We start from the raw sequence: 20,717 nt of genomic DNA on the forward strand, positions 1-20,717 counted from the left end.
GGGTCGCGGTGTCACCCCTTTCCCCAGTGAACACGGAGCACTGGGTTCCGAGGAGGAGAGTGGGAGGAGTTAAATTCTTGCGGGGGGTGGGGATTGTGTATGTGCACACCACGCCCCTACGGGAAGGAAGAGGGTGTGTGTGTGTGTGTGTATGTATGTATGTTAAAATAAGTGGAGAGAGGCGACAGGGGTGGGCTCCCGGACAGAGAAATTGGAACACTGTACAGCTACTGCAGGCAGGACTCGGGCCTCAAACATTCCAGGAGAGTGCTTTCAAGAGTGGCCCCTAGAAGGAGTTTGACAGAGATTGGGAATTAAATCCCTGGCACAGTTTTTGGAAGCAGAGGGGGAGGTGAGGGTTGAAGGAATGGGAGCTAGGAATGAACGTGGAAGGTGCCAGTATCTTGCTACGGAATGGATTTATTTAGTTCAGTTGGAGAGAGCTGGACGATTAAAACACTGCAGATCCTAAGAAGCTTGGAAGATGTAGGGTGATTAGTGTGTGGGTCTACGCATACCGTTAGTGCTTTTGGTTACTTTTCTGTAGTGGAATATATATGATCCTTCTTTATCCTGAGCCATATATTTGTGTGTGGGTGTGTGTGTATATATATATATATATATATATGTATCGATACGACTATTTTGGGGTGCAATATGTGGGTGAAACAGGAACTTTATTACCTTGTGGAGTGGTTAGGGAAGGATTTTGTTTTTGTTTTTTAATGCTAGGGCATAGTAAACCAAAAACCAAACCCATTGCCATCGAGTCGATTCCGACCCATGTAGTGATCGTAAAGGACAGAGTAGAACTGGGCACCATAAGGTTTCCAAGGAGTGCCTGGTGGATTCGAACTGCCGACCTTTTGGTTAGCAGCATAGCTCTTAACCCCTGTGCCACCAGGGTTTCCAAGGGCATGGTAAAGGAGTCAAATTTAGATAGGGAGGGGGACCTAGAAAGTCTTAGGAATGTATTTGGGTATATACTAGAATGGAGAATGCCATAATGTTTAAATGTTCCACAGGTTAACGCAGAAATCAGCCTCCTGGGCCATGCCGGTTCTCAGGCCTGTTTCTTTTCATGATCCTGAGCAGAAGACAACCGGGCCAGTCCCAACAGTGGATGACTTACCCTCCCTGAGCAAGAGATGGGATAGTACCTGGGATCTGTCCATCACCGGACTTTGGGCTTAATTTGCCGGCTGAATGAAGGGATGTAACAGACCCCTGGGAGGGACACTAAAGTGTACATTGGGGGGGGAGGGGGCTGGACATACCCCTTCCCCCCCACACTCCTCCCCTTCATGGTCCACTCAGCCATGGACTTTGGACCAGGATAAAAGGAGAAAAACTGCACTTCCTTTTGTGGATCTGATTCGGGATTCTCAGCTTTGGAAATGGAGTGCTGGATGGGGGTTTGATGATCTCCAGGGGAGCAACTGAGGGAAGAGAGGTAAGGTTCTTGTCTCATTTTCCACTTGGTGTCTTGATGTTCCTGTGCAGGAAGTGTTGCGTGGGTCACAGTTGTGGGACGCTCATTCAACTCAGGGCACCTCCTGATGATGACCATTACCCAGATAAGACAAGCACACAGGAAGCTTCACCTCTGCATCACTCTCTCTGGGTACAGATCTGTTCTAGCCTCTCCTTACCCAGTCAGAGAGGTACCTTGTAAAGAGAACATGAAAAGAATTACAGCTTTTGAAGGGAAGTTGGTTTAGATTACCTTTAAGAGCCTTTGCAGCACTGAGATAATAGGATTCCACGTCACTTCGGGCTAAGAATCTGGAATGGATTACCCGTGCAGAGGCAGGCTGCTATATTTTGGGGAGCTAACAGAATAGGACTGCTATGTGGGGAGGGTAGGAGATGATCTAGATAACCTCCAAAGTTGTCTCTCCTCCTTCCACTATAAGGAAGTTTAAGCTATGAAACCTGGAAAGAAAGGAGGAACAGAACACAGCTTTGGGAGTCATAGGATATGTGTTCTAGCTCTGACTTTCTTAGTTGCTTTGCAGCTCTAGATATGTTGATTAACCTCTGCTGTGGTCACTTCATCTGAAGTGGGATAACTCACTTTCCCAGGCTGCTTACAAGTTGTTGAAAGGAACAACCTGATGAGGAATTTTGAAAAGTGCCAAGGGCCACGAAACAGTGACATTGATGCTATGTCTCTGTTTGATTGTTACATAGAGAAAAGTTCTGAATTTAGAATTCTGTTCTTTTATTGAACTAGTGTGTTTGTAAAAGCCTTAGATGTCCTTAACTAAAAGCCTGCCTGAATTTCCTGTTGCTACTATAACAATACCTAGGGTTGTCAAGTGGTAGAAAGAGGTGAACTGGTCCTAAGGAGAACTTAAACAAGGGATTCTGCAGATACTGCGTTGGCTTCAGTACTGTTTATGGCTCTCTAGTGATCTTGGTTGGGGTAGCTGTTTAAAGAGGAGTGAAGGGAAGTTTAAGTTATAAGGATCAGAGTCTGGTTAGGAGATGCAGCTTCATTTCTTGGAGTGATCACTGGGCCTTTCCTTCCTGTGTCATGTCCTGCTCTCACCTGCACTTTGTTGTTGTAAGGTGCTGCTGAGTCGATTCTGATTCGTAGTGACCTTGTGTGACAGAGTAGAACTGCTCCGTAGGGTTTTTTGGGTGTAATCTGTACGGAAACAGAGCTGTACTTTAAGATGATGGTTTTTTCAGACTGACATCTTTTTTCGTTGTTGTGTGCCGTCTAGTCCGTTCCAACTCACAGCTACTCTATAGAACAGAGTAGAACTGCCCCATAGGGTTTTCTAGGCTGTAATCTTATGGGAGCAGGCCGTCAGGTCTTTTCACAGCTCTTAGCCCTTTATATTTTCACAGGCTGTGTTCCTCATGTAAAGCAGACCTGTTCATAGTTATCTTCTCACCTCTTGCTTACTCCTTCCTTGAATTTCACATTACCTGTGTCAGAATGCCTGTTTTTCTCAGTGACAACAAACATAGCGGAAAGGAGAGTTGGAACATAGTATTGGGAGTTTAGAGATGTAGAGGCGTATGGTGGCTTTGGCGAGGGGCAGAAGGCTTGACTTCTAGCATCTCTCCACCTCTTACCATCAGACTAACACCTAAGCTTCATGTTCACTGGAGTTGACAACAAGGACTAAGGTCGTCTGCAAGCCAAAAGTCCTGTATTTATAACTTAATCCACCTCCCCTCTCCTGGCCTTTCTTCCTTGCTACAGGGGTCTTTGACTCCCCTCAGTGGCCTGAAGACTGGTCAGGCAGGCATGGGTGGAATCACTGGTCTTGAACTTCTCTGTCTCTGGTGCTAATGGCGTGGGGAGCCCCTATGAGGCCAGGCTGCTACTTTAGAGGGTCCGATTTTCAGGGCGGGGATGTCACCATCTCCAGCTTTGCCCAACCATTTCTTGGTGCCAGTCTTTGCTTAGAATGAGGGTTGTATAGTTCCAGGTTGCCTCCTCAGCCATCGCTGGGATCCTACACTGTGTTAGAAGGCTTTCCTCATTCTGCGTAGCTTGGAATATACTGTCCTGCGAGTGCCTGTAAGTACTTCGAAGTGCTGGAAGTACCAAGGAGTCCTGTTGTAGTTGGATAGTGCTTATATTATGTAAAGCGTCCAGTCTGTTGTGCCAGTTTTCCCTCACTGTGTTGTTGTGAGGAAGACAGTGCAGATATTATTTCCCCAGTTTGGTATATGACGGAAAGCTACAGGAGGGGCTTGCCTAAGAGTGTGGAGTGGCAGATGCTGTAATCGCCTGCCCAGTGCTATGCTGCTTCTACAGCATCTGAGCTGACAAGGGGGATCTGGATTCTGCTGCAAACCCCCAGGCAGAGGAACTCATTGCCATGTTAGAAAGCCTCTCTGGTAAGACGTTTCTTCCTTATCGTGAGCCAGAATTCATCTCCCTGTAACTTCCACCAAAAGCCTTAGTTGAGTCCTCTGCTTGACTCTTCCACGAGACTCAACTCTCAAGATAGCTATTGGCCCTTCTCAGAGGCTTAAGGACACCAGGGCGCTTCCCTCTGGACCCTGGCCAGACAGGGCAGTCACTGGATGTCAAGCCATTTAGGACCAGTGATAGATTTAACCAAAAGTTCTACGAGTGTTTTAACTGAATTTATTTATTTATACACTTCTTTGCTATGAGTTGGAGCCGTGGTGGTGCTGTGGTTGAGAGCTGTGGCTACTAACCAAAATGTCAGCATTTTGAATCTGCCAGCCGCTCCTTGGAAACCCTGTGGGGCAGTGCTGCTCTGTCCTACAGGGTCTTTATGATTTGGAACTGACTCAGTGACAACGGGTTTGGTTTTTTTTTTCTTCCAGGAGGAATTGTAGATTACTAACCAAGTTACATTTTACAGACATTGCTCAGTGATTATTGTGTTAATCTCTTCTCTTTTCTTTGACCTTGATGAGCTGAGTTTTTGAGTCTGTACAGAGTGTAAGGGACCTTGGGGGGAAGGGAGGGGGAAAACAGAACACTGATTTAAAACTTTGCTTTTTTTTCCTACTGTTGATTTCAAGACAACATCTTAAAGCATGAGTCTTTTCCAAATTGTAAAAATATTCATGGTATCTTGGGCATGGTTTATGGAAGAGAAATTTTCTGGAACAATTTTCACTTCCTTCTTTTTAGTTCTCTTTTGAGTGGTAGTAAGGGTGGGCAGGATAGAGTGTTGCTCCTTCTAATTCTGTCTTGTCCTGTGACCTGATTCTCCCATTTCTTCCAGTTTCACATAATCTAATCCCAGTCTCATCCCCAGAATCCAGGCATCTCATACCATGTTTCTGCTTTTCTTCCCCTATCATCCTTTCCACTGAAACCTCCTTTACCAGAACCCTGGAGCTATTTTTCCAGGTCAGTCTAGCACTCATTACCCTGACTTCTTGCCTCTCATACCAGATACTTTCTCTTGCTTCTACCTAAGAATTTAGCCCATCTTCATTCTCTAAACTGGCCCTTTCTTCTTGGGACAGTCTTCTTGGAAGTCAGGGAATTTCTACTCTTAGATCTTCCTGTTAGTCTTGGAACTTAGAGTCCTCTAAAATTAACAAAGAACTGTAGAGATGGGATGTGAGTTATGATGCACAAATAGTTCCTTGTTCTGTTTGCCATTGAACTGCCTTAAATGGAGAAGGATAATTGTTAGAGGTGGGAATCTCATCTCCTCATGGGGTGGTTGGACTCACCCACCTTTCAGCACCCCACTATGCCCTTCCTCCTGGAGGGTGATTTTAGCTCTAGATACCTTGGGTCTACAAACCATTGTTTCCTAACTGTTTACACTTTTAGGAAATGTTACCATTTTCCCTCTTGCCTTGACACTGAGTGTAAGGATGCAAGGCCCCCAAGCTCCTGAACTCCCTTCATAAAGAAAGCATAGAGAGAGGGCAGAGGTGCAGAGACACTGGCTGCTGGCTGGCACATGTGTGTGGGCTCCAGTCTCTCATCACAGTCCATGCAATCAGCTAAGCTGGAGACTTCATGTAAAAATGATGTGGGGTGGGGTCAGCATCTCCTCTCTCCACCGTCTTTACCAACTGAGACACCAGCTGTCCCTCCCACAGCACTCTACTAGGTTCGATAATTCATTGCAATGGCCACAAAAAACTCACAGTCAATACTCACAAGTATGGGTTTATTAGGGAAGTAACAGTTACAATTCAGGTTCAAGAACATTCACGATATGGTTCTTCCATCAGGACAGCCTCTTCCCAGCCGTCCTCACAGGCCCTTTCCCCAGCCTTGGCCTGTGTTCCAAAGCACTTAGTCTTCTCTCTCTGTGGGCCAGGAAGCCTACCATGCTGTCTCCTGCTTCTGGGTCTCTGCTCCTGGCTCTTGATGTCTTCAGTGTTAAAGCTCTCCCTCTTTGTCTTCTGGGTCCAGGAGCTTCTCAGTGCAGGCGATCAAAGGTCCATAAGCAAAGTCCAGTCCAAAGCAAGCCAACAAATTTCAGCAATCTGCATCAGCTCACGGTGTCAAACAACTTTCTCTTCATTAGGCTGGGTTCTCGTCAGCTCATCCCTAGCCATCCAAGCTAGGTCACAATGGGTAGCAGTAGTCTTAGGTTCGAGAGCGCATACGTACCTCCTGGCACTTCAGACAACTCCTTCACACTCTCTCATCCCTAGCCACCTTGGGCTAGATAAAGCTTGTTCCACCTGTAAATTTACTTCCGACCAGCCAGCCCTTCCTCACTCCCTCGTCCCTAGCCCCCGTGAGCTAGGTCAGAGGGTGCCAGTGGAACATGTCCCAACTCAGTCGGTCTCTTCATTGCTGTACTTCCCCCACTTCCACTCATTGAGTGGACCCAGGTGGTCACCACAAGTGACCAGACCAAGCTGTATACTTGCAGGCTCCTTTAACTCTCAGTCCTGAAAGGAGGCCTTCTAATGGGTCCTGACTTTTCCTGTATCAATGCATCCAGCAGCAGACTGTTTGCTCAAAATTGAAAAAGCAAAATAGTCACTTTTTTTGTGTGTGCATATGTCCTTCCTGCAATGCAAATCTGGGTGGGGCTCAGGTTTTTGACCCAAGCCCCCACACTATACACAGAGCTACTGCATTCAAACAGCCTGTGTTTCCCTCGGGCAAATCCTAGTTCCCCTTTTAGCATATCCAATCAAGTATTAGCTAACATGCTTTCTGTAATCTATTCATTTCTACCATACATTTAGCTCTGCTTTACGACACTATGTAGGAGAAACATCCAATATCCATAGTACGTTCAGTTAAACACATAATCTTAAACGCATAACCCTTCTTAAAACATTCCAGTTGCATCTTCTCCACCCCTTGACTACCTTTTCATTCATACAGATATGTCCTCTAGCCTCTGGCTGGGTGGAACCAGTAGGCCCTGGCCCCCTATCAATCATCCTGCTTATTTGGCCTGGCTTTGGCCACAGGCCTCTCCACATGCAACATAAGGTTCCTTTCCGCCATTACAGGTAACAACAACTAAAGTAACCATTTAAGAATCAAAATTTTGACTTCTCAAGCCCATGTTTATTCATTCTCTTACAAAGTTCCATGCTTCCGTGAGTCTGGAGGCACAGCAAAGAATCCCGCTCCTTACACCAACTGTAATAATGACGTGGGGTCGTTGTGTCACCTCCTAACTTTACAAGGGGGAAGGAGAATCGCGAACAACAGCCCGAGGCTAATTCGTATGAGGTGGAGGTCAGACATGCCTTCTTTCTCTACCATCTTTACCACTTAACACCAGCTGTCCCTCCCACGGCACTTTCTACTGGGTTTGATAATTCATTGCAGTGGCCACACAAAACTCACAGTCAGTACTCACGATTATGGGTTTATTAGGGAAGTAACAGTTACAGTTCAGGCTCAGGAACATTCAGGATACAGTTCTTCCATCAAGACAGCCTCTTCCCAGCTGTGCTCACAGGCACACCTCTTCTTGGCCCTCAGCCTCTGCCCAAGGCACTCAGCTTTCTCTCTCTGTGGGCTGGGAATCCCACCACGCCGTCTCCTGTTGCTGGTCTCTGCTACCAGGTCTCGCTCTCTTCAGTGTTACATCTCTCTCTCTCTGTCTCCTGCATCCAGGAGCTTCTCAGCGCAGGGATTCTGGGTCCAAATGATGAGCACTCTGCTCCAGGCTCTTCTTCCTTGGTGGTGGGGTTGCTCATTTCAAGCGCAGCTGGATGGCAAAATCAACCAGTCCCTTCGATGGGCTATAAATACCCTGTCTGCACAGTCCTGCTCAGTCACCTGGGTGGGAGTTACAAGACCATGGCTAGACAGGTCACACAAAAGCGTTCCATCACACTGTAGTTGGAAACACACACATACACACGTGTGCATACACACGTGTGTGCACACACAGTCCAGCTCCACTGATGTGTCAGCCCAGACTTCTCTTTCACTCTACTCCTCCAGTGCTGGGCTCCAGTGATGTCTCTTCAAAGACTTCCCTTTTGTCCCACTGTGCACCTGTTGTGCTGGACACACAGCACCATCTCAGAGGGCACTTGTGCTGAGGCATCCATGAGGGGAGGGAATGAGCACCAGCTTTGGAGTTAGGGATGCCTGGATTTAAAACCTGGCAATGCCCCGCACTAGGTCTTAAGGCCCTCAGCAAGGTGTCAGACCCCACATCTATTGAATGGGGATGATAAAGCACTCTGCAGAGCTGCTGGGAACCTTAAAGGAGAGACTGTAGGAGAGGGTCTGGCATGTAGAGGCCTTACTCCCCAGCCATTCTGTTTTAGCGCCTCACTTTCATGCAGTTTCCTTTACAGCATGCCCCACGTTTTGTTTCTCTAGAACCCAGCACAGTTTCTGGTTTCATGCAGAAACAAGTGAGTGAGCAAAGTCAGTAACTACACAATGCAGAGTTCTGGGCTGCTCTGGTGCTCCGGAACATGGGGTGGGATGTGGATGGAGGAGAGTGTGTACTGATCACATGACAAGGCTGGCCCTGGACTCAGTCTTCCTCAAGAAAGTCACTTGCACAGAGCAGCAATAGTTTCTCAGCTCCCCACCCTCACTTCTTAGGTCAGATAGTGAGAGAGGTGGGTGGTGGGTGATGGAGAGCTGAGGCTTCTGCATAGAGTCAGGTAGGAGGGCTGGTGACACAGAGATGAGTAAGCTGAGTGGAGATTAGCAGGCACCTCTGTGAGTCCCAGAATGGCTTACCTTCTGGCATCTGGCCTGCACTGAGTGGCCTGCTGCAGAAGCCAGGGCTTGGGCCTCAGACCTGGGTGCCTAGGAAAACCCTTTCTGGTGCTGCCTCCCAGCACTCTCCCCACCCACAGTCAGGGCCTTCAGCCCCTGGTCTTCTGTGTCTTTCTACTCCCCTTTCAGACTTTGCTCATGGTTCAGGTCACAAACGTTTTATCTGTTGCAGAGATTTTCGTCCCTTGATCTGCCTGGGTCCTGAATCTGACCTCCCTCTCCTCCTCCAGCCAGACCTCCTACTTCAGGTATCTTAACTCTCTTGGCATCTAAAATACCTAACATCGAGTATTAACAGATGCTTGACTCTCCTCCCACCCCCTCCCACAGGGCTACCAGAAAAACCTGTGCCTGATTCCTTCCCTGCTTGGGTATGGTTGTTCTACCTTGGGGGCAGGCCTGTCTCCTCTCTCTGCACTTTTACTCAGACCTAACAGCTCTCATTCCCCAACCCTAGAAGAAAAAAAAAAAAGAAAAAAGAAACAACAGCTGGCCTTTGTCTGGTTTGGCAGCAGGTGTTTCCTCCCTGGTTTCCCTTTTGGCACCCGGGTTCCTGTTCTCACATCCCTGTGCCATGTGCCCCACTTTGCCCTCAACTACCCAGCCTCCTGCTGGCGGCCTGGGGTGGGGTGGCTGGTCCCCAGAGCCTTGGCCTTGTCTGTGGTGAATGCCTAACCCAGGCTGCCCGGCTAGTAGGTAGGCGCCCCTTGCCACCCCATTAGGCTCTGGGCACCTGGGCTGGGGAGGGGAGACACCGGGAGCGGTCTGGACTGGAGGTGTTCAGGGTGTAAGTCGAGGGAGGGTAAGGACACTTAGAGTTGCCACTGGAGCAGGGATGGGACCAAAGGTAACAGCGGCCTCCATAGGAGCCTCCCGAACTTGGGGCCTCCGGGAAACTTGGGTCGTTTAGGAGGCAGGTGGTTGAGAAGAGTCGGGGAGAGAAGAGGCCGGGAACGTGCCTAGCGTGGCGTGGCCGGGAGCGGACGCCGGAGCCTGAAGCCGGGGGCCTTAAGGGGCAGGCAGGGCACAGAGAGGCCGGCCCCGCCCCTCGGCCCGCCCTCGCCCCTCCCCGGGGAAGGGCCACGTTGCCCGCCCGGCAGTCCGGCCCCGCCGCCGCGCAGGAAGGGCCGGCCAGCCGGAAGGCGCCGGCATCGCACGAGCGCCTGGAGTCCGCTGGGCACCGGGCTACTTCCCCCGCGCCCCTGCGGGCGGGCAAAGTTCGGGACCAGGGAAGTTGGGAGGATATGGTGAGTAGACTCCGGGAGCGCCCGAGTTGGACAATTCAGGGACTTGTCCTCTGGAGGGAGGCCCCGCGAACGCGGAGAGGGTGCTACGAACTCCTTGAGTTTGAGGTTGCGAAGCTGCCACTTTCCGAGCCCCTCGTGTCCCTAGAAAACCCTGGTGCCGGTGAGCCCTAGCAAGAGGGGTTTGGCCCGGGCCGTCCGGCGCCCTGGCTGCGCGTCATCTCCCCTTGGGGAAGTCGGAACTCGCGTTTTGCTTTTGGAATCTCGGCCGCCAGCTGTTGGAAGGAGGGCGGGCTTCGCGGGGTGGGGAGGCAGTTGTGAAACTCGGCCGCAGGGCATATGTGGGTGTGGGCCAGGGGAGGTGATGGGATCGCTGGGAAGGGTTTGGGGAGCTGGGATTCCCCCAAGTTCCTTTTCTCTACAGCTGTAAGGAGAAATTAACTATGGGGGAAATTGGCTAAACGTTGAAATATGCAAATTGACAAGAAAACTTTTCGTACCTGTTTGCTAACATGTGTGGAGTTGGGAGCTCTTGAGACATCCTGAGACGTGCAGGCTCCCATCTTAGAAACTGTCAAGCATATGGACCCTGACCCCTGTCTCCACGGAGAACTGAAACAGGGTGAGGCAACACCTTGGTTAACCCTTGCCTCAGTGATGTGTTCAGTCTTTGCTTTAGAACATCTGACTGGGCTTTATTTTCTGTCGTTTGTAATATTTTCAGACCATATATCCTTTGGTCATTATGTGTCAGAATCGACTCTACAGCAACGGGTTTGGTTTGGTTTTTTGGATCTTTTGCTCTTAGTTGCTCATTTTCCAGGATATACCTACCATCTTGAATCATTGCTTTGGGATCCTTCCCGTTGCAGGAGCCCACAGCGCTCGCCTGGATCGCTGTTTTTCTGTCTTATTATTTTTCTGTAGGTTAGAAAGCATTGCAAGATGTCTGACCTCAGTGGGGCATATGTGACAGGTTATACTCATTTCCTGTCTGGGGTGTTGGGGAAATTGTCACTATCCTCCTCATCATTGGAAACTGAAGTACCTTGGAGATTAGGAACCCTGGTGGTGCAGTGGTTAAGAGCTCTGCTGCTAACTGACAGTGGTGGAACCCACCAGCTGTGGAGAAAAGACCTGGTGATCTGTTCCCATAAAAATTTCCTACTATGAAATCTGTGAGGCAGTTCTACTCTATAGGGTTGCAATGAATTGGGATCGACTACACAACAGCAACAACAACACAACAACAACAACCTTGTAGATGATCCAAATCAGCCCTATTACAAAATAGGGAATTGAGGCACAAGTGGGTCAAGTACCTTGCCTAAGGTCGCTTGGCTTGCTAGTGCTACGTCGCCTGAATCCCCGGTCTTCATTCTTTTTGCTGCATCAGCACTATACTTCCTCTTAGCCTTTTCTTTTCCAGGGTGAATAACCTGCATTCCTTTTCTGCTAGCTCTTATTCTCTAAGCCCTTGAATTATTTAGTGTACCCCCTGACTCCGTTTCAGTTCTTCCATCCTTCTGAAATTATGGAGCCTGGTGCATGATACAGGAGCCTGTCTACCAGAGGTCTAATAAATGAGTGAATAAGAAAGTAATACATTTAAGTCTCCATTATCTGACATATTCTGTACTTTCCGGATTTTTTTTTTTTTTTTTTGGTGGTGCTTTTTAACATACTAAGCAAGATGTAGGTAGAAGGGAAAGTCTTTCAACATTCCTACCACTTAATTTTAAAGCTAAATATGGCTTCTCCATTATTCTTGCCAATTGGAAATTGACTATCTGGTGTTCACTTGATATTTAAGAATCATTTTTGCCAGAGACAGGGCACTGGCTGGAAAATACCATGGAATCAGAGTATTAGAAAGGGACCTCACAGCTCCTAGGCAGTCCTTCAAATGAAGAAACCGAGACCCGTAGAGATTGGTGGGACCTGCCCAAAGACCCCTGAGTTTGGCTGAAGTTTTTATGTATTGAAAAGGCTTACTCCTTATCTCCCACTACAATGCAGACATCTTTGTACTTAGCGATACGGAGCAGCCGTGTCACTTTCCTAAATGAATTGTGGAATTGCTAGCAATTCAAAGCCAGTTTTGGTCTGTCTTGCAGGCAAATCTCATAAATAACAGTGTATCAATCAGGGAGGGACTCAAGGCAGGGTTAAGGACTGTTCTATTTTAGAAAAGGAAGGTGTGGCAGGTTGTATTTTTCCCCAAATGGTGACATCCATAAGTAATCCCTCCCACATGTTCTTAGAATTTGAATTTGTCCTCCTCCTGCCTAGTGGTGGGCTTTAAAAAGTGGTCAGGGACTCATGATTCCCCCATGAATGAGTAAGGCAGAAGTGATCCAAAGCTGGATCGTAAAAAAAATAACAGCTTCACTTGGCTTGCTCTCTTTCTTAGGACAGGAACCTTTGGAACCTAGCTTACATGTTAAGAAGAAGCCCAGACCACATGGAGAGGCCACATGTAGGTGTTCAAGACATCACCTCCTGATAGTGTCAGCCAACAGCCAATATCAACATGTGAGAGAATGAGCCTTTATGTGCTCCCAGGCCTGTGGTGTGGTCTGCGAGTTCTGTGTGGCCATTGCAATGAATTATCAAACACAGCAGAGAAAGAGAGAGTGCTGCGGGAGGGAGGGCTGGTGTCAGAATTGGTAAAAAGATTAGAGTGTGAAGGTATGTCTGACTTCTACCTCATAGGGATCAGCTTTGGGCTGCTGTTGATGTTGATTCTCCCTCCTGCTGAAGGTCTGATGCCACCATTTTTGCACAAGGTCATGTATATTCTGTTTTACTCATTTATTGTTTCGTGACAAATCACCCCAAAACTTAGCAGCTTTAAACAACATGATCATTTTATTAATACTACTTAATAATAGCTTAGGTAATTCTTGCTTGTGGTCTTTTGCGTGGCTGTAGTTGGTTGGTGACTGGGATGGGATCATCTGGAAGTCTTCCTAACTGGGACCTTAGGTAGAATAGTCAGCTGCAGTACCTATAGGTGTCCTGTCCATGTGGCCCAGGCTCCCTTTTAACAGGAATGGCACCCATCTGGGAATTGGAGGGTATCTCAGATTTTTTCAAATAATGGGGTTTGGAGGAGTGTGGAAGATTGGTGGGACATGCCTTTTTCTTGTTGGATGTCTGTCCTGGTCCTTTCCCAGAGCCTGTCATAGAGCCTGTACATGATACTTGACATTGAGTGAACAGGCAGTTCAGGATAAATGGATTGTCCTGGGTTCCCTCTTAATGATGTGCCCAACTGGGGTCATATTGATGGATGAGGCTATTCGTAGCTGTGGGCTGTGTTACTATATTTGACCTTTTTTTAAGTTTTTTATTTCGAAATAATTTCAAACTTTAACAGAAAAGTTGCAAGAGTAAAAACGGTATAAAGACACCTAAATTCCTTTTACTCAGATTCATCTATTGTTAACATTTGGTTCCGTTTACTCTCTATATGTATATCCATGATATTTTTCTTCTGAACCAATTGAGAATAAGTTGCATCTGTCATGGCCCTCTACCCCTAATATTTCCTAAATACTTCGGTGTGTATTACTTTGGGTTGGATATTACTTAAGAGTTCTTGTAAAGAACCACAGTAGTTATCAGCTAACACCAATGCAGTACTTTAATCTGTTTATATTCCAATTTTATCATTTGACCCAAAAGTGTCTTTTTCTTTTGATAGCTTTATTGAGGTATAATTGACATAGGGTAAATGGTACGTGTTTAAAATGTGCATTTGGTAAGTTATGACATAGGTATGCACTTGTGAAACCATCGGTAAACATATCCATCAGTCAAACACATGCATCGCCACCGAAAGTTTGCTACTGCCTAGATGAAACCTCCTCCTCCTCTCTGCCCCCACACCCCCATCCCTAGGCAACCACTGGTCTGCTTTTTGTCACCGTAGATTAGTTTGCATTTTCTAGAGTTTTATATAAATGGGATCATACTCTATGTGCTTTCTGGTCTGGCTTTTTTCATTCCACATAATTATTTTGAGATTCATCCATGTGTTAAGTGTATTATAGTTTATTTGTTTTTATTGTTGAATAGTATTCCATTTGTAAAAATGATATGAGGGCAGTGTCTGACCTCGTCTAACTTCACAAGGAGGAAGGAGAATCAAGATCAACAGCCTAAGGCTGATTCCTATGAGGAGGGGATCAGGCCTGCTTCCTCTCTCTGCCATTTTTACCAAATCTGACATCAACTGTCTCTCCCACAGTATTCTTTGCTGGGTTTGATAATTCAGTGCAGTGGTCACACAGAACTCACAGACAATACTCAGTTACGGGGTTTATTAGGGAAGTAACAGGTTACAATTCAGGTTCAGAAGCACCCAGGATGCAGTTCCTCCATCAGGACAGCCTCTTTGCAGCTGTGCTCACAGGCACACGCCTCTTCTTGGCCCTTGGCCTCTGCCCAAAGGCACTCACCTTTCTCTCTCTCTGGGCCAGGAAGCCCACCACACTGTCTCCTGCTGCTGGGTCTCTGCTGCCCAGTCTTTCCTGCCACTGCTTTTCACCGTCTTCAGGGTTACAGCTTGTTTTCTATCTCCTGGGTCCAGGAGCTTCTCAGCGCAGGGATCCCAGGTCCAGAAGACACGCTGGCCCTTCTTTCTTGATAGCGGTGGTATCTTCCCTTTCCCACCTCTGGGGTGGTTCATTTCAAACTCGACGGGTTGGCAAAACTGAGCAGTCGCTTTGGTGGGCCACAATCACGCTATCACACAATCCCACCAAATCACTTGGGTGGGAGTTACAAACCATGGCTAGAAAGGGTACTCAAAAGTGAGCCAGCACACTGCACCATTCTATGGGTAAACCACAGTTTAATTATTCATTGACCTGTTGATGGACCTTTAAGGTTGTTTCCAGTTTTTGATGATTATGAATAAAGTTGCTACAAACATTCCCATAAAGGTCTTTATATGGACACATTTTTATTTCTCTTGGGTATATACTTAGGAATGGGCTCGCTGGGTCATGTAGTAACTCTATGTGTAGCATTTTGACAATCTGCCAAACTGTTATAAAGACATTAGGTACTTCGCGTCATACACAAAAATAAACAATATGAATCAGACCCAAATGCAAAACTAAAACTATACAGCTTATAGGAGAAAACAGGGAAAAAAATCTTTGTGATCTTGAGTTAGGCAAAGATTTTTTAGATACAGTACCGAAAGCATGATCCATAAAAGAAAAAAAAAAGAACCTGATAGTTGAATATCGTCAAAATTAAGAACTTCTGCTCTTTAATAGACACTGTTAAGAGAGTGGAAGGACAGGTTTTTGAATTTTGCCAGTCTGATGAGTGAGAAATGGTATCTTCCTATAATTTTAATTTGTGTTTCTTATTATGAGTGAAGTTGAACAGCCCTTCCTATGTCTTCAGGGCCGTTTTTTGTGAGTTGCTTTCATGTGAGTTACTGTTCTTTTGCCGGTTTTCGTATAGAATTTTTGACCTTTTTCTCCCTCGGTTTTAAAATACTCCTTTTCTATTAGGATATAAGCTCTTTATTTGTGATGCATGTTGCAAATATTCTCTCCCAGATTGTCATTTGTCTTAGTTTATGGTATTTTTAGCCATACAAAAGTGTTTCATTTTTAAGGAGTGAAATTTATCAATCTTTTATTGCATCTGGATTTTGAGTTGTAGTTAGAAAACCTTTCTCTACACCCAGATAACAGAGGAATGTATTCATGTTTTCTTCTAGCACTTGTAATTGTTGGGTTTTTGATATTTACATCTCAGATCTATGTAGAGTTAATCTTGTGTACTAAACTTGTTGCCATCAAGTCAATTCTGACTCATAGCAGCCCTGTAGGACACAGTGAAACTGCCCTTAGGGTTTCCAAGGAGCAGCTGGTGGATTCAAACTGCCAACCCGTTTTGGGGGGGTTGGGGGGTGGCGGGGGAATAATTAGTTTCATGAAAAGAGCTGCCGACCTTTTGGTTAGCAGCCGAGCTCATTACATTACCACCGCGCTGCCAGAGCCCCATTTCCTTGTATACATATCTTGTTTTATCTTTTTTGACGTGGTTTTCTAGTGTCAGTATGAGTCGGAATCGACTCCATGGCACACGACAACAACAACGTTTTGTAACACTATTAGTAAGACCATATCTGCCCCAATAATTTTCAATACCATTTTTATCATTACTAGATTTCTATGTGTAGTTGAATCTGTTTCTGGACTTTTACCTTTATTTCATTGGATTGTCTATTTCTGTACATCGGAGGCTGATTGGTGGCAGCTAACAGTAACAATCACCACCACACAGCTTTCTCTTTTTTAAAAAAATTTTATTTATCGTCCTTTAAGTGAAAGTTTTATAAATCAAGTCAGTCTCTCTAATACAAAAACTTACACACACCTTGTTGTGTACTCCTAGCTGCCCTCCCCTAATGAGACAGCACCTTCCTCCTCTCCACCCTGTATTCCCTGTGTCCATTCAGCCAGCTCCTGTCCTCCTCTGCCTTCTCACACCACACGGTTTTTTTTTTTAATTATAGAGACTGTGTAGTATGCAGTGCTTTAATATCTGATACTACTCTCCCTTCATAACTCATTGTCATTATATTCCTAGATATTCTTGCATGTTTAGTTTTTCATATGTACTTTAATGTCAATTTGTCCAGCTCCTTAAAAAAAGTATTTTTACTGGGATTGCATCTGACATCTTGACAATGTTGAGATGTCCTAACTGAGAACAAGGGATGATCAAGTCTTTTGCAACTTTCAGGAATTACAGTTTTCTTCGTAAAAGATTTGAACATTTCTTGTTAAGTTTATTACTAAGTGTTTTATCATTTTTATGGCCACTGTAAATGGGGTTTTCTCATCCATTGTTTCTTCTAATGGGTTTTTGTTTGTAGATATGGAGGCTAATGATTTTGCATGTTAATCTTTGTATCCTGATACCTTGGTCAGTTCTTTGTATGGGTTGGTTTTACAATTGATTCTCTAGAATTTTCGAGGCATATTCTCACAGCATCAGCAAATAGAGGTAGTTTTGCTTCCTTTCCACTTCTGCCTGTAATTATTTTGTCTAGTCTAATTGCATTGGCTAATACTTCCAGCAGAATGTTAAATAGTAGTGGAGACAGTAGGCATCTTGGCTTTGTTCCTGACATTAGTGGGAATGCCTTCAGTGCATCCTTATTAAGTAAAATGCTGGCTTTAGCACTGAGGTGTGGTATTTAATTTTTTAAACCTGTAGTCTTAGGGCAGTTTGATTTGAGGAATGGGAGACAGAAGTTCTCACTCCATTGTCCCCCCCATCCCCCCGCCCCCTGAAATTTTTCAGATAGGGAAGGGAGAGCGGGAGTTCCTACTTCCTCCATCAACACCACTCTCTACCTCCCTCTCAAACATATATTGCTTTTCTGAGGCACATTAACTCACTTTGGAGTGGTGGAGCATGTTGTCCCCATCTCATGTCTGTTCTCGCATGCAGATTGATCCCCTGGATGAGGGGAAGGGCAGCTCTTTTCTAGGAGAGCTGGAGCCGGCCTCCTAGTCTCCCTCCTCCCTCATTGTTTATCAGTTCCTGCCCTACACATTCTTCTGCCCCCTGGGGGTATGGAATCAGATGGCTTTGTGGTGATGGTTCTCTCTGTCCTCTCCTTAGGTGCATGGCTGCATCCTGATCCTGAAGCCCAGAGGAAGCTTCCCTAGAAAGGTGGGCAAGTGAGCCAGGCGTACAGAGGGCAGCTCAGAGCCCTACCCTTGTCCCTGCCCTCCCCCGTGGGGGCCAGGATGCTGAAGAAGCAGTCTGCAGGGATTGTGCTGTGGGGCGCTATTCTCTTTGTGGCCTGGAACGCCCTGCTTCTCCTTTTCTTCTGGACACGTCCAGCACCTGGCAGGCCCCCTGCAGACAGTGCTCTTGATGATGACCCCGCCAGCCTCACCCGTGAGGTGATCCGCCTGGCCCAGGATGCTGAGGTGGAGTTGGAACGTCAGCGGGGGCTGTTGCAGCAGATCAGGGAGCACCATGCTCAGTGGAGGCAGCGGTTGCGAGTGCCCACTGTGGCCCCTCCCGCTCCACCACATGTGCCTGTGACCCCGCCACCAGCGGTGATCCCCATCCTGGTCATCGCCTGTGACCGCAGTACTGTCCGGCGCTGCCTGGACAAACTGCTGCATTATCGCCCCTCGGCTGAGCATTTCCCCATCATAGTCAGCCAGGACTGTGGGCATGAGGAGACAGCCCAGGTCATAGCCTCCTATGGCAGCACCATCACACACATCCGGCAACCTGACCTGAGCAGCATTGCCGTGCCTCCTGACCACCGCAAATTCCAGGGCTACTATAAGATCGCGAGGCACTACCGCTGGGCGTTGGGCCAGATCTTCCACAGGTTCAAGTTCTCAGCAGCTGTAGTGGTCGAGGATGACCTGGAGGTGGCGCCAGATTTCTTTGAGTACTTCCAGGCCACCTACCCCCTCCTGAGGGCTGACCCCTCTCTCTGGTGTGTGTCTGCCTGGAATGACAATGGCAAGGAACAGATGGTAGACTCAAGCAAGCCCGAGCTGCTCTACCGCACAGACTTTTTCCCTGGCCTGGGCTGGCTGCTCTTGGCCGAGCTCTGGGCTGAGTTGGAGCCCAAGTGGCCCAAGGCCTTCTGGGATGACTGGATGCGCAGGCCAGAGCAGCGACAGGGGCGGGCTTGTGTGCGGCCCGAAATCTCGAGAACGATGACCTTTGGCCGTAAAGGTGTCAGCCATGGGCAGTTCTTTGACCAGCACCTCAAGTTCATCAAGCTGAACCAGCACTTTGTGCACTTCACCCAACTGGACCTGTCCTACCTGCAGCAGGAGACCTACGACCGCAATTTCCTTGCACGTGTCTACGGTGCTCCCCAACTACAGGTGGAAAACGTGAGGACCAATGAGAGGAAGGAGCTAGGGGAGGTGCGAGTGCAGTACACGGGCAGGGACAGCTTCAAGGCCTTTGCCAAGGCCCTGGGTGTCATGGATGACCTCAAGTCAGGTGTCCCCAGGGCCGGCTACCGGGGCATTGTCAGCTTCCTGTTCCGGGGCCGCCGTGTCCACCTGGCACCTCCGCAGACATGGGACGGCTATGATCCTAGCTGGAATTAGTCCGTCTGTCTGTCCCTCCTGGGCTCTTCCCTTGCCATATCATAGGTGGAGACAGGATCGCCATCCCCGGGCCATGGCATCCTGTGTGTATGTCTCCTTCTTGGGACTTTTTATTTTCTTTTTAGTGTGGTATTCGAGTGTGAGATGATAGGGCGAGGGTTGTTCTCTCATTCTCAAGAGGGGTCAGATCAGGGGACTCTTTCTGGGATATGTTGGGAGGTATTAGGCAAGAAACCACTGTGTGGTAGAGGGAGACTTGGGCTTGCGAGGGCCAGAAACGCCCACGTCCAGAGTTTTCTCCTAGGGCATCTGCAGAGAGGTTGGCAACTTTAGCTTTCTTGATCAAGCCTCCTCTGCTGTGATCTGGCTCTTCTATGAGCCCTCCCCCTGTACCTTCCCCATCTTCCCCCAATGTGGGGGAGCTGGGTTATGTGAGAAAGGGGCGTATTTGTGGCCAAAATGAGACTAACCAAAGGGGTTTCACCGTCGCGGGTTGGGGTGGAGTTGGTAGCTGTGAGGGTTTACCACCACCTCCTGTTGTTTCTTATCTTCCTCTTGGGTGCTTTTCCCATCTTTTCTTATCCCTGTGACCTCTTTTCATTTCTTTCCTGGCAGCCCAGCAATTGGTGATTTCTGAGATGAAAAGCTGAAGGGAAAAAGAAAGATTTCTCTTTAGCGCCTTACCAGCTGTGGGGGGTAAAGGTGGTGGAAGGAAGACCTCAGCTGTGGCTGGGTCAACTCCCTCCCTCATCTTTGCTCAGAGACAAACTCTAGTCTCCTACTCTCCCCCTCTCCCCTAAACACTGATGCCTTCGCTATTACTTTAGGAGGGTTTGATGCTGGTTTGTTGAAAGAATTAGCTCTTCACGTACCTTCTTCCCCTGCGATTTGGTGCACAAGCTCCTCCCTGAGGGCTGTGGCTTCTGATGCCTTCTTTTCCTCAGTGCGAGGTAGAATAGTTGAGACCAGGACCACTCCGGCCCCGTGCCAGCCCCCGCCGCAACCCCTCTCCCCCATGTATTCGCATATCCTGACAGGTTAGGATGCAGATGGTAGGTTGGAGAGGAATTTGTGAGCTTTTGTTTCTTGCCTGACCTCAATTTCGTGGAAGGAAGCTGAAGCTACAGAATTATTTTCAAAAATAAAGGCTCAATTGTCTGAAAAACATTTGTGTGTGTGTACATGTCTTGGAAAAGAGGAGGTGTAAAAGGTGAAGGGTAGGGGAGGAAAGGAAGGGAAAATGAGGTCAGTAAGCTCAAGGAAAGGGCTGGAAAGGTGAGAGGAAGTAGACAAGTTGAAGGAAGGAAAGCAGAATGAATGGAAGAGGAGAGTGAGAAGGGAGAAAACTATGGGTCAGCTGGGGAGGGATCTGGGTGTGAAAGAAAGGCCATGCTTGAAGGTGGAAAGCACCTGAATAGCTAGTTTTCCCTAAAGGTGGGCTTATGGGATCCTCAGCAGGATAGTCAGTGAGCCCACTTCCTGGGAGCTGAGCAGGTCTGGCCTGTGAGAACTCAGAATTTAAACCTGGTCAGTCCTCATGGGGCATGTATCCTTGCAGGGTACCCTCTGCTGGCTCAGGCAGTGTTTATTGGACACCCATGAGCTCCCTTGACGATAACCCTGGTGAAATGCCTT

At 47.5% G+C, this 20,717-nt stretch overlaps 1 protein-coding gene across 3 annotated transcripts; it reads left to right on the forward strand.

The window, feature by feature from the left end:
* Positions 1-1,336: 1,336 nt before the first annotated feature.
* MGAT1 (alpha-1,3-mannosyl-glycoprotein 2-beta-N-acetylglucosaminyltransferase) lies at positions 1,337-20,247 on the forward strand. 3 transcript variants are annotated; one of them, XM_023552184.2, is made up of 3 exons: positions 9,813-9,945; positions 12,658-12,731; positions 17,611-20,247. In XM_023552184.2, the coding sequence occupies exon 3, from the start codon at positions 17,739-17,741 to the stop codon at positions 19,080-19,082; it is 1,344 nt and encodes a 447-aa protein (XP_023407952.1). In that variant the 5' UTR covers positions 9,813-9,945; positions 12,658-12,731; positions 17,611-17,738; the 3' UTR covers positions 19,083-20,247. The 3 variants fall into 3 exon arrangements, with proteins under 3 accessions (XP_023407941.1, XP_023407952.1, XP_003404746.1); XM_023552173.2 differs by lacking the exons at positions 9,813-9,945; positions 12,658-12,731 and adding an exon at positions 1,337-1,453; XM_003404698.4 differs by lacking the exon at positions 12,658-12,731.
* The last annotated feature ends 470 nt before the right edge of the window (positions 20,248-20,717 follow it).

This window comes from Loxodonta africana, chromosome 2 (assembly GCF_030014295.1).
Source record: "Loxodonta africana isolate mLoxAfr1 chromosome 2, mLoxAfr1.hap2, whole genome shotgun sequence".
Classification (NCBI taxonomy): domain Eukaryota; kingdom Metazoa; phylum Chordata; class Mammalia; order Proboscidea; family Elephantidae; genus Loxodonta; species Loxodonta africana.

Excerpts from the sequence above, each read along its gene's own strand:
- MGAT1 (XM_023552173.2), top strand. The coding sequence starts at position 17,739 with ATGCTGAAGAAGCAGTCTGCAGGGATTGTGCTGTGGGGCGCTATTCTC.